The 13,940-nt window shown below is 27.3% G+C and overlaps 2 protein-coding genes across 5 annotated transcripts in view; one reads left to right on the top strand and one right to left on the bottom strand.

Moving 5' to 3' along the window:
- The window catches only part of LOC114121811 (kynurenine 3-monooxygenase), a 40,500-nt gene extending 30,676 nt beyond the window's left edge, over window positions 1-9,824 (bottom strand). The window contains exons 1-2 of one of the 2 annotated variants that reach the window (XM_050202263.1): window positions 8,466-8,532; window positions 8,300-8,390 (exon numbers count right to left, since the gene is read on the bottom strand). The gene's annotated coding sequence lies outside the window, so the exon portion shown is untranslated. Of the gene's footprint in view, window positions 1-8,299; window positions 8,391-8,465; window positions 8,533-9,693 lie in introns of those variants that run through there. The other variant, XM_027984284.2, reaches the window with a different exon arrangement.
- LOC114121834 (uncharacterized) overlaps window positions 1-10,085 on the top strand; it is a 32,354-nt gene extending 22,269 nt beyond the window's left edge. For 2 of the 3 annotated variants that reach the window (XM_027984316.2, XM_050202262.1), the window contains exons 16-29: window positions 2,611-2,742; window positions 2,806-2,988; window positions 3,083-3,223; window positions 3,293-3,481; window positions 3,977-4,114; window positions 5,757-5,857; window positions 5,958-6,042; window positions 6,125-6,256; window positions 7,198-7,380; window positions 7,457-7,597; window positions 7,676-7,858; window positions 7,926-8,066; window positions 8,958-9,140; window positions 9,718-10,085. In XM_027984316.2, the coding sequence (XP_027840117.2) occupies window positions 2,611-2,742; window positions 2,806-2,988; window positions 3,083-3,223; window positions 3,293-3,481; window positions 3,977-4,114; window positions 5,757-5,857; window positions 5,958-6,042; window positions 6,125-6,256; window positions 7,198-7,380; window positions 7,457-7,597; window positions 7,676-7,858; window positions 7,926-8,066; window positions 8,958-9,140; window positions 9,718-9,935 (2,150 nt within the window). In that variant the 3' untranslated portion in view covers window positions 9,936-10,085. Of the gene's footprint in view, window positions 1-2,610; window positions 2,743-2,805; window positions 2,989-3,082; window positions 3,224-3,292; window positions 3,482-3,976; window positions 4,115-4,232; window positions 4,509-5,756; window positions 5,858-5,957; window positions 6,043-6,124; window positions 6,257-7,197; window positions 7,381-7,456; window positions 7,598-7,675; window positions 7,859-7,925; window positions 8,067-8,957; window positions 9,141-9,717 lie in introns of all 3 variants that reach the window. The other variant, XM_027984315.2, reaches the window with a different exon arrangement.
- The last annotated feature ends 3,855 nt before the right edge of the window (window positions 10,086-13,940 follow it).

Here is a 13,940-nt window from a genome sequence, read left to right as displayed (position 1 = left end):
TATAGATTCTTATGAAAATTATATAATATATATTATTATATGATTGTATTTATTTTGTACTATATATTAAATATTGAAAATATTATTTTTGCATCCTAAAAATTTGTTATCAAACATTCTTTGTTAAAATATAATATGAGTATTGTCGGATATATATTTTGATCGTTAGGTAGATTTATACAACACAAAAATTAATATTAATTTGAGTATTCAATTTAAAAAATGTATAGTGTTTATACCTAGTATGCTACCGTATTTAGAATAATGTTGTAAGTGTTGATTTTATTTTTACTAACAGCTTGTCGTCTGCAGCATTTTGTTCCATCATACCCTTGTTACATTAAAGCTTTTGTTTAGCATTTATAATTTGAAATTAATTCACGCGTTTGTCACCTTTTTCGTTAAATATTTGTTCAGAATATCATATAATTAAAAAAATAATTGCTAATATAATTTGGATTTTGCTGCAGGCGACAGCTGTTTTTACATCGGTCTGGGAAACACTAAGGCCAACACACCATCATTTGAGCCATACCAATGTTGCCCAAAACCACAATCACCGCCCGAAAAAGAAAAAACCGAAACTAAAAAGAATAAGACTGGAAAGCCAATAAGAAAAGAATCTAAGGAAGAAGAACTGAAAACAAGTGGCAAACCGGATAACAATAACAAAAAAAAAGAAAAGAGAAACAAGAAGGATAATGGAAAAGCATCTTGGTGGTGGTGAACATTTTGCAAAAACCATTGCCTGAAATAGGATAAAAAAAAATAAACGTAAAAAGTCCTCAAATAATATTTCTTAAATTTGTTTTTTTTTTTTTGGTAATAAACAGTAAACACCAAATTAAAAATCGGATTAATAAACATAATAATATATTGGTGTTTCAAAATTTCCAAAGGCCCAACTTTTATTTTAAGAATAAATGAAATGATTTAAATATTTTAATACATTTTCTGAGTTAACTAATTTGTTAAATAATTTTGTAGACTCATCTATCTTTAATTCGTTTAAAAATATATATATATCCATTACACTCGTCATATATTATGAAAACGTTGTTACTATTTTACTTAACCAAAGAATATAATGAGTAAAATACATTAAAAGAAGCAAACGTATATTAGGTACTAAAAAAAAAACTTTAAATTCAACAAATATTTTTATTAAAAAAAATTTTATAATACAGATAATATATATTATTAAGATAGTTATTAGAAATTTATTTTAACTATTGTAAAATTTTTTGGGATGTTTTCAATAAAGTTATTAATAATGAAAAATAATTTAACATACTATAATAATATATATTAAACGAGCATAGTTATGTTGAACTTATAAATATTTGGTTTTATTTAAATTTAACCGGTGAACCAATATCTACTGAAGATGAACATAAAATTTTTTTTTATATCTAGATTTAAAATAATTATACATTAATGTCTTTTTTAAAATAGCTATAGACATTTTACATCATTATCAAGTTCAAAATGTATTTTCTACGAAGTTTTTTGAACCACAACATTTACTATAATGAATGTTATTTTATTTTTTATTAAAGCTGCACTTAACGCAATCTAAATATAAGAAATTCCTTGTAAAACTATAAAATATCCCGAAATACGTGTTAATTTATTATCAATAAAATAAATAGTATATAAGTATTATTACTTAGTATAAAGCTTAAAGTTATTTAAATCCGTATTAAAATAGTTTAAAAAATATATCGTTCAATAACCATAATTTTAAGTATTTTCTATTATACCTAAAATTCTACTGATACTATATATGTTACTTGACGTTGTATTTAAATATATATGTAACCTCAGTTATTAGGTATAGTGTATACTTCATAAAATTAAATATATAGTCTTTAATCTATAATAACTAATAATTATTAAAGATAAAAATATTTTCACATTTATTCTGTCTTATTAAAATGTATAATTCAATTTAATTGCTCATTTTATTATAGTATTTAGTTATTTTAAACAATGTATTGAAATCTATTTGAATTAATTATGATATTAACAAAAATGTATAAAAATTAATTTAATATTAAATGCAATTTGAATAAGGCTGTTATTTATCCCCGTGTAAATATGTAATGATTTCTCTGATTTTGCTCATGTAGAAACTAAATATAGGAAAATTTTAATTAGCTTGATTATCCCAATTTTTTTTAACATCGTGTATTTCTAACATTGTTAATTATTTTTTTAATTAAACCATATTTATGTTTAAAGATAAGTATGTTAGTATTGTTACGTTTAAGGTTTCCCAATAAATTTGATGTGTACAAAATAATGTATTAATAAAATCATTACTGTTGTTGAAGTTTAAATTTTGTTTGTTTATTCATTAATTTTTTAATCGATGCAGCAATTTAGTTCTTCAAAGATGATTTAGAAAAATGTATAGAAATATTGTTAATATACATATATAAGATAATCAAGGTAAACTTATAATATTAAGTAAACAATTAGTAAAATAAATTTTAAATCTTAATTTAAAAACCAATATACTCGTATAGCTAGTTATGAGTACCTAATTTAAAAATGTAATCATTTTAATAAGATTTTATTTATTTTTATTTAAAATTATTATTAAAGGAGATATTGCTAATGAAAACGAAGTTCTTAGATGGATGATAAAACAAAAGACAGACGAAAGCATTGAACTTATAGATAGAGAAAAGTTATTTGAGTATATTGATAATCAAGACTTTTTAGCTGTTGTTTGGTGTAAGTTATTTATTAAATAAACTATGAAAAAACATCGTTAAATTTTATACTTCAAACGTTTAGTCATTGAAGGCGATACTAGAGTGCCGAGAATTTTACGTCACATTGAATTAATTGATGATGAAGCTGCAGAATATGGTATAAAAGTGGTTAAATGTAATGATAGACTAATGGCAAAGAAGCATGGATTTCGAAGTCCTCCCGGTATTACCTATTTCCGAAAGAGCAAATATATAAATTATGATGGTCAGTTAATGAAAATAATTTTACTTTACAATTTTTGTTAAAAAATTTGAGTTTAAAATTCAATTTACTATTTAAAATATATTATACTTTTTAGGTGACATAGATGACGATGAAGAAGTTTTAGATTGGCTCACCGATCCATCTAACATGGAGTTGACCGAACACATAGAAAAAGTTAATAGAAAAATGTTTTCAAAAATTAGACAGAGTTCAGAAAACGTAGCAGTATTCTTTTGTGAGATTACTATTTATTTATTATTAAATATTATAAACTGAGTTAATCATCAGAGTGCCTTGTATTTAGACAGTGACGATTGCAAACAATGCAAACAAGTACTGGCCGAGATCGAACATATTGACGACGATGCGGATGGTGCTGGAATAGATTTTGTTAAAATCGATGACAAACAGATGGCGAAAGAGTGTGGAGTATTTGCTTTACCAGCCATAGTGTTCTTTAAACTTGGGTCCAAAGAACCTACAATTTATGCAGGTATATAATAAGCATACGAGTTGTTTTCTGGGTCATTAAGAGGTAAGAGTTGATTCCCTATTGTTGTGTATCACTATATCAGTAACAAAAATTTGACTAGAAACTCCAAAAAAACCCGAGAAAATCAAATTTTTTGAGAGAAGTGATGACTAAGTATTTTACTGGTAATATCATTACTAGTTGGCAGATATCTGTTTTTAAAAACAATGTGTTTTTAATTTGTATGTACCTAACTACTAGTTTTTTTTAATAAATTATAATATAATAGGTACAATAAATAATTAATAAATAAAAATTAATGATGCTAATAGACTGAATATTATCATATTTATATATATTTAGTACACTATTATAGGGGAATCAACTAGTACATAAAGTAGGTTTCGTGAATCATCTGACCAACAGCAGTATGTTTTATTATAAATAAAATAGTTATCTAAAAAACATTTCAATAATAGTTTTGGTATTTCAAATTATTTGTATTGAATATAACAGGAAATCTATACGAAGAAGCAGATATATTAAATTGGCTTCTGGTTCAAAAGAATCCTCACGGTGAAATAATTGAAGAAATAAACGGTCAAGATCTTAAGGACGCCATAGCTTCTTCGGAATCAATTGCAGTATTTTTCTGTGAGTGTTTAATTTTGGTTAAAAAAATGCCTGTCTTGACTCGTAATTGTATAATATTATAAAACGGTAATATTGTGTTATGGTGTCAAATATGAGTGTGTTGTTGTCCGGCATATAGGGAATGGAACGCTGTGCGAACGCTGTAAGGCGTCCAATACCAAAGCGTTTCGTAGACATCATAAAGTACAACCACAAAACGGTGTCCATAGCGATATCAAAAAAAAAGAAGCGAAACCAGATATTGTGACGGAATTCGTCGCCGAAGAAGATGATACTAAAAATGACAGTGGTGTTGATGATGATAATGATGATGATGATGATGATAATGATAATGATAATGATAATATGGAAAATAATGATATTCATTCTAATATTCAAGGAAGCAATAACAATGGTATCTCACCTGGGAGAGGATAGAGGCTTTGATAATAAAGCGCATTTGAGACTGCGAATCATTGGCTTTTTAGAATTTTTGGTGCGCTGAATATGCATGTATGCATTTAATATACAAGCTTGGTTTACAAAAAAATTTTTATTAATGTACCTATATATTTTATAAGTTATAGTTTAATATTAATCGTTACTTAAAGGAGTTCATCGTTTTATACATAATTTTAAATTATTTATAATGAAGACCGACTTCCGTTTTATTATCGATACAACTATATGAGTATATTCATTATGTTTAAAGAAGTATAGTATGGTTTTTAAGAAAATAGTGAGGAAATCATAATTAACACAATTTATTAACTAAATTTCCATCTAATAGGAAATAATGTAGATGCCATATAAAAACTTTGTACACAGGTACTTTTTAAATGTATAAGCTGGATCAAATAAAGAATAAATAAGAAATATCTTATAGGTATTATAATTTACTTTGATTTAATTCTATAAAAATCGAATACGTTAGAACCTAACGTATGTTTCGAATTTACCCCATCATTGAGTAAAATTCAACATTCAACTGAATGAATGTTTTAAATTTGGATACATTTATAAATTATTGCATATGAAATCAATTTTGAGCAGTGATCATCGACTTCTATTTTTAAAGATATTTCAAAATTTATTTATCTTAGATAACTAATTTATTTTCCTATTATTAGTACGATATATTGAACTAATTTTTGTCAAAAACTTAACATACATTATACTATTAATTAGACAATATTATATAGTTTGTAATTTATAAATCAATGCCGAATACTGTAAAACAGAATTTAAATAGATTCAAATTAATTTAAATATATATTAAACATTTAATCCCTACTAAGCAAATAATAAAATACATAATAACTAATAATTACAATAATTTAAAGTCCCTTTATGATTAAAATTTGTTGAACCACTTTTTCAAATAACTAATACTTGCATCCCCTCCAAAATTATCTTATATAATTATATTAATTATATAATATAGACTATAACATTTTCAAAATGTAAAGGAGTCGGTCTGTTTTGTAATATTTTACCTAGAATAGATGACTAGATTACTAGATAACTTTCAGCATGAATATGTAGATTTTAATATACCAATCACAGCTAAAATTAGATTTAATTGTAGTATGCTATCTACAGATATTAGATATAGATTAATATAATATATTAATTATTAAATATAAATTATAAATATTTGCAGATAGTGAAGACGAATGTGACTCATGTACAAGTATTTTAGAAGAGTTAGAAAATATTGACGACGATTGTGAACGGCACGGAATTACTTTTATTAAAACACAAGTAAACCCATTTTCCAACTTACATTTATTTTAAATATTTTTTTATGATCTACAGCATTTTTGGTCAATTTTCATGTTTTATTATTTAATCTATACTTTAGGATGTTGACGCTGCAGAACAATACGGTGTATCAAAATTACCAGCGTTAGTCTACTTTGAGCATTCGGTACCAAATCTATTCGGAGGTAAATTATACATGCATTTTGATATGATGTATTATATTTTGAACTTGATAATATTTTAACTATTTATATTCCATAAACACAGGAGATTTGAAGGAAGAAGAAGAAGTTCTTCAATGGTTAATAACACAGAGAACAGAGGATAGAATTGAATTGGTCACAAGGTCGATGTTAGAATCAATTGTTCAAGAAACACAATACTTAGCGGTATATTTTTGTAAGTTTGATTAAATAATTTTTTTTAACCTACTCACACTATTTTACAGAACCGTTGTATTTTGACTTATAGCTTTATAACTTTATAAGTTAGGTGTATGCTATACTTTTGCAAACATTAAACCTATCGAATTCAGATATTAAAAATCATAATACAACATTAAATAATCTTTAGAAATTTCATATGCTAACCTAAGGGTGGGAGTATAATATGAACTTCGTCACTTTTCGTACGTATACAATGATTTATCGCTGAATTTAAACTTAAAACATTATTTTATACAGTAACCTGATTTATACAGCAATGCAATTATTTTTTTTTGGGGGGGGGAGGTCTTACAGAATATTGAGAAAATGTCATTATTTAAGATGTGCTATTATTTAAAATTTCTGTGCAAGAATTAATTCATTATTTAGATACACTGTGATACATAATTTATTTTATACCTATTTATTATTGACTTACAAATTACAATCCATAATAAATAGGTACTATAAATTTATAAATATAATCAATATAATAATACATTTACTGAGCAGAGATTTGCATTAAGCCCCCCTGCAAACCATATAACCATATACATTTTTCATCAGCTGTAGAAAAAAAAATCACAAACCTGATCAGTGGTTTATCTAAGTAGTTAATCCCCATAAATAAAACATATATAATGATTTCTTTTATGAAATATTACATTAATAATATTTTATACGCATATTATGCAAAAATGATAACCACCCCCTCCCATAAACGAATTCTGCGTACGCCCCTGAACCTGATATAAAAACTACACACGTTTTTTAATAAACTTGTTATAAACTTCATGAAGCATATTTTACTGAAATTATCTTTCTGAGAGATTTTTCATACGAAAATTATTTAATATTCTTTTTACAACTTACTATTATTTTAATTTATTTAATTACATTTTGTTATTTTTATAGATAAACAAGCATGCCATGTTTGCGATCAAATTTTAGAAGATTTAGAACGAGTAGATGATGAGTGCGATTTATATGGCATACATATGGTAAAAATTCAAGATCCACAATTAGCTAAAAGATATTCAATTAAGACATTCCCAGCACTTGTATACTTTAGAAATGGAAATCCTCTACTATATGATGGTAATCACTATAGTCTATTATAAAATTAAAAATATACATAAAGATATTATTACAAAATATTATAATGTGTTTTTAGGTGATTTACAAAATGAGGAATCAGTTCTCGAATGGTTAATAGATGACGACAATCGTGAACTCGCAGATGAAATTGAAGAGGTAAACAGTCGTATGCTAGAAAGACTATTGGACGAATCATTACTATTAGCAGTATTTTTCTGTAAATAAATTTCTATTCTGAACAATATGTTGTATTCATGATAAAATAATTAATTTAATTTGATTTAATATTATCTAGATGAAGAAAACTGCGAAGAATGTGGTGGTATTTTAGAAGAACTAGAAATAATTGACGGTGAAGCAGATTTATTCGGTATCGATATGGTTAAAATATCAGATCCAGATGTAGCTTCAAAATACAACATCATCAGTTTACCATCTTTAGTATATTTTAGGAAGAGGGTACCTGAAATATTTGACGGTAAAAATGTGAAAATTTACAAATTGTGAATTGATAAGGTTTTTCTTATAACTTCTCTATATTATAGGAGATTTAAGTGACGAAGACAAAGTATTATCGTGGTTAACTTCACAGGATGTGTTTGAAATAAAAAATGAAATTGATGAGGTAAACAAGAAAATGCTAACGAAATTACTTAATGAAAATGAATTCGTGACGGTGTTTTTCTGTAAGTACATGAACCTATCATGATCAACATAGTATAAAATAGATTCTCGATGATTCAAGAGGTAGGTAATGAAAAAAATCAATTAGGCTTAAAGATTTTAAGTATCAACATTTCAAAATATAAAATGATAATTAATGAAGTGTGTATACACAGTGTATGTATGTATATTATAAACAATTATTTTAGGGGATTTTGTAAATTACTTATATGACTATATTTTTGTACTTACATACCTTATAATATCATCAAAAATGTTTAATTTGTATATATCTGCATAATGCTATTCTGTTATTCAGGGCAAACCAAGTTTTCTTTTGTCCTACTCTATAAAATATAAAAGTTAAATTGTTATTTTAATTTATTAAAAAAAAAAAAAAAAATGAATTATTATACTGATACCTAATCGCAAATGTTTTTTTAATAGAAAATATGTAATTCTGAAGACCATGCCATTCGTGAATCACTTGATTCCTATACAATATCTGTACCTACAATAATTTTGGAAAATCTAAAATTATAATATTAAATAATTACGATGCGTATTATGTACAAAATATCAACGTATGTCCTGTAATAGGAAAACAAATTTTTAAGTTATTGATAACCCTGTAGTGATATTTCGATATATTGGAACAAAAATCATAATAATGTATTAGGAACTTAAAGAAAACTATCTAAAAGACCATTTATTTTTTCATTAAATAATTGCACCATCATTAATTATTTAATTCCTGTAAATATTTTGAAATATAAATTTATACATCGACAATCTGCAATTAAAATGAATTATTAATTATAACTTATTACCATAAATAATTATTATATAAATAACAAGTAAATATTGTCGGATAACCAATAATTGTAGCGTTCACAAGTTGTGTTTTGTGATAGACGAAAATGATGTACCCGAAAGTGCTGAAGTGCTGTCTAGGCTAGAGACCATAGACGACGAAACGAACAACATGGACATCACTTTTGTAAAAATGGCTGATGCTCGTTATGCACGCAAATGGGGCGTTACTAAGCTTCCAGCCATAGTATACTTCCGAAATAAGTTTCCAAGTGTATACAGAGGTAGGTATATATTTTTTACAATATATAAGAAAGAAGAAGTATAATATATAATATATTGTATAATACGTATACCCGGTCCCAGGGTATTCATTTAACGTGAAACTCTTATTATTTCAAAAGCTATTAATGTTTTTCTCATATAACTAATTTTAAGGCGTAATAAAACAACATAGCTTACAATTTTTTAAGTTTTTTTCTTTTTTTAATGACAACGTGACAAGCAGAATACTTATTACTCAAACTATTTCGATGTATAAAAATTAAATTTCAAACCCAGTTAGGTAACTAATTATTACTTTAAATAACTCTTAAACTGTTCTTCAAATATTATTTTACATTGTAACAAAGAATTAAAAATATATGTCGTCATAAAAAAGTAAGCAATTAACTGTAAAAAAAATTGTAATATTTTTTTTCCAAAAATGTTGTTTCGTCACCTCAATCCTGTATCTATTATTAATAATACTGTAATACGCGTGTATGTTTAACAGAAAATGAGAGTAGAACGTGGTATTAAATAAATTTTATAAAGCAAGAATAATTTAATACTAACATAACAACGTGTCGTCTGTTGCAGGAAGTTTGGACACCGAACTCGAGGTGCTCGAGTGGTTGAAGAAAACCCGTTTCCGTGAACCAGAGCTTAATCTCTTCATGTACGTGATGATCACAATATCTTTGGCGTTCGTACTTTACACGGTACTGCTCGTGTACGGCTTCAAAAAGATCACGATGACACCGCCAAAACCGTCGCCGTCGATGTCATCGTCGCCAACTTCGACGTCGTCGTCATGATCATAAATTTTTATAATAATTCCAATGTTATCGGATTATTACATAATATAACAATTATTGTTCAACGGTCGTGTCTAATAATAATATATATTATACAATTAAGCGTCGCGAATGTAATTATACGAACGAAATATACGAGATCCGTGTAAATGTGTAATACCTATATTTCACAATGATATTATATACTATTATGCTTATGCATTACGATCGATACGACACTAACCGATAATACATATTTTATAGATAGAACACATTATTATAACACTATATCTACAATGCTTGGCGCGTTTATTATAGCATTTATAACTATTACCTAGCTATCGCGTGTACCAACTGTTAGAATATTATGATCATGTGTTGCAACATTAGTGAATAGGACCAAACATTAAAAACAAATCGCAGAGGAGGATGTTACCTAGGTATTTGTTACGATATAAGTACTAATCAATAATCATGGCGAAAACCTAGGTTTTGCCGACCGCTACTAGTGTCAGAATTTTGTCCGGGCATACTATGTATTTTTATATATATCTACAAGTTAAGACAATAATCAGGTTCCGTAAACCGTGACATAATATTTTGTCAAGTTGAACTGCATATATTAAACTATAGTATTGTAATTTGTAGACACTTGGCGTCTTGGCAAATAGTAATAAGTATATAGATATAGTCTATTGAACGTGGTCGTTTAGACGTTGGCCGAATATATAAACAAATACAAATTTTAGAAATAAAAAATTCAAAAATTAAAACTTAATAAGTAAAAAAATTGTAGGAAACTTACTATCAACAAACGAAACAAATTACTGAAATCGTATACTAAAAAGTGAAATAACCCAAAAATACGGGGATAGACAACAAACCAACTTGGTTAACATAGGTATTACAGGTATATATGTATGACCCAAATAATTATATTTATCATACTAATAATAATAATAATTGGACGGTGCCTGGGCAAAGGGGAAAACACTGTTTTGAGAAAACTAAAAAAAAATATTCATTTTTATATATAATGGCTTATTATCTTTTACTCATAAGTTTTATGAAAAAATAAACTTATAATTGTATTGTTTTAATACACATTGATGCGAAGTATAATAATCTACAATAGAATATGACTTAAAAAAAAAAAATCGTAATAATCGACTTATTCCCTTTTGCCCAGTCACCGTCCAATATAATATTATAGGTAAGCATAGTTGAATGAATATATTAATATTTGCAATTCGAATAATCGTACAAATAATAAGATTTGGATACCCAATATCCGGCTTTTCCATTATCTAGTCTCTAGTGTATACTTACCTTAAAGACTTTTGTACATAAAATGTATGACTATATAGTTGAGCAGTTCATGGTTACAGATTTACATAATAGTTCAACATATTATATAAGACTAGCTGATCATGTGCACTTCGTTGCCTATTCAAATTAATTCCAACTGCATAATATGATTCAAACTTTGTTTAATTTAAACTTATTATAAACTTACGTACACATCTCGTGGGGTCCGCAATCCACCACGGGTGAATTGCCTACCTGATAATATACTGGTTGCATAATCATAAGAAAGTCTCACGGGCAACACCAAACAGAATGACTATAATATTATTACTTGACTAACTCACAGACTGATAAACGTAGAGCGTGAACAATGATAGATCAGTGCTTGCAATTTACACGGTACATTGGTACAATCGTACATTCGTACCACAAATTGAATGTCCAATAAGAAAGCATTTTAAAGCGGTGCTTGCACAAGTTTTTTGAGAATCAAAATAGTCAATGAAAATGTCTAAGTTTTGATCACCGTTAAACTGAATATTAAATAACAAATTAATCAAAATCCGAAATTCGAATCATATTATAGAATTGGCATTTTAACGGGCAACGAAGTGTACTGGTTCAGTTTGTTGTATATATTATATTACTCGGAGAAGGAAGTTGTAACTTGTAAGAACCCTGAAAGAAATTTTTTACCGGGAGCGTGACGGTCACACTTTTACACTCGCTGGCCGCACTATATGTAATATGTAAATAAAAAAATAAAAATAATACTACTTGTATTTTATAACCAATGCTATTACATATTTTATATACCGCAGTGCTCTCTAGTGTTCAAATCATGAGCCAGTCATCAGCTATAGACAGAATTAATGTTATTCGCTCTACAGCGTAACGGTGGGAACCTGAGTTGATAGTATATATTAATTTCGTTCGACTTCCTTACCCCGTGAGGTCTGACACGTGAAACTGCCCGAAATCGCCGTATGGTGAAATAACTAAGGAGAGATGATCACTGATGGATGTGCAAGGACCTTACACTTCAATTCCTTTTCATAATTATCCTAAACCTAATTCAAAACTAGTTTAGGGTCTATGTATATCTATCGAGGGTGGGGCCTGGTTATTGTGTGGCCACCTGGTGAGTTGAAAGTAGTTGATTTACTGTTGCTGTATGATTACAGCTCGCGCGATAAGATTTATGGGAAGTGGAAAGTTGTTGATCAGCATTCCGTTTCCTAAAAGAAATCACCGTGAAATGTACAATTCGACCCGACAAAATCCACAGTGTACACATAATAGCTAATACCCGTCTCACCCTTTGGGATCCCCCACTAATGGACTTTGGTGGGGGGGCATTCCCTGATGACTAACGGCTCTTGACGTGCGTCATCATCATAGTCCATCATCGCGATCTCACGTGTACCTTTAACCTCCGCCAAAAATTTTTATATTTTTCATCAAAAACGTATAAAATATCTGAATCAATTTTAGTATAATCTTTAACCGAGTTATCATTTTTAAAACCGTTTAACATAACGTTTAAAACTTATCCAAATTAGAATACACCAGACGTCCAGACATAGACTACTTGACTGAATTTAAAGATAATATACCTAAACTTGAAAATGTTTTGACGAACCAAAAACAGAATCAAGTATGGCAGTTCTAAGAAAGGGTACCTAATTTCGCACCAGAACCACGTTAAAGCTATCCCAACAATATTTGTGGACAATGCTATTATAATATTATGATAATTAACATATATTTATATTTAATATATATAAATAAATAAAAATAGTATTTATTGTATAATTATTTGTATTATCTTTTATAAAAGCATAATATAAATATGTATTACAATAAGCTTTTTATTAAATTAATATAATAAGGGTAAAGGATTTTAGGAGATAAGTCCGCCACTGTATCTGTGAGTCGTATAGATAAATAATAGTGGATGATGCAACTGGAATTTTATTTTCACTCTGGCAAAAATTCGCACCAAAACACAAACTCTTTGTCAAATAGTTATGATTCTCTAGTCTAGTCTCTAAGTTATTTTTATTGAATTTAATAAAAAATAGTTACCTAATTAATTTGAATTTTTTTTATATAATTAAATATGTCTGATAGTTTGTATCGTAGAAATTTACTGAACTAGGTTAAAACAAATATGCAAATATTAAAAACTGCAAGTCTTTTACCCTTATATATTATATTAATACATAATATGGCACTGTAGTGTATGTAGATACTTAGCAATTGGCGATAGTATGACGCCAGTATAATGTATTCTTTTAGAATAGGAGAGTCTACTATATCAGGACTTATTAAAAAATGTTGTTTGGTTCTATGGAAAGTACTCAAAAATAAAGTAATAATATTGACATACCCTCTGTAATTGTTGAGGTAGATCTTTTCAAAAATAAAATTCTGACTGCATATTCATTTATCTTATAGGTATTTTTTACTCCTAATAAGGACGCTTGATTGGAAGTGTCTGAAGGATTCAGTAATTATTGGAATATACCTAACTGTGTGGGAACTATGGATGGAAAATATATTGTTTATCAATCATCAGGTTATAATTTAAATCATAGATTTGATATAATTATGAATATTAAATAATTATTTCAACTGTGTAGGCATTTTTTAATAATTGTTCGATGTATTACAATTACAAAGGAACACACAGCATTGTACTCTTAGCAATATGCA

This window comes from Aphis gossypii, chromosome 2, assembly GCF_020184175.1.
Source record: "Aphis gossypii isolate Hap1 chromosome 2, ASM2018417v2, whole genome shotgun sequence".
Taxonomy (NCBI): domain Eukaryota; kingdom Metazoa; phylum Arthropoda; class Insecta; order Hemiptera; family Aphididae; genus Aphis; species Aphis gossypii.
This window is presented reverse-complemented; position numbering and strand designations above follow the sequence as displayed.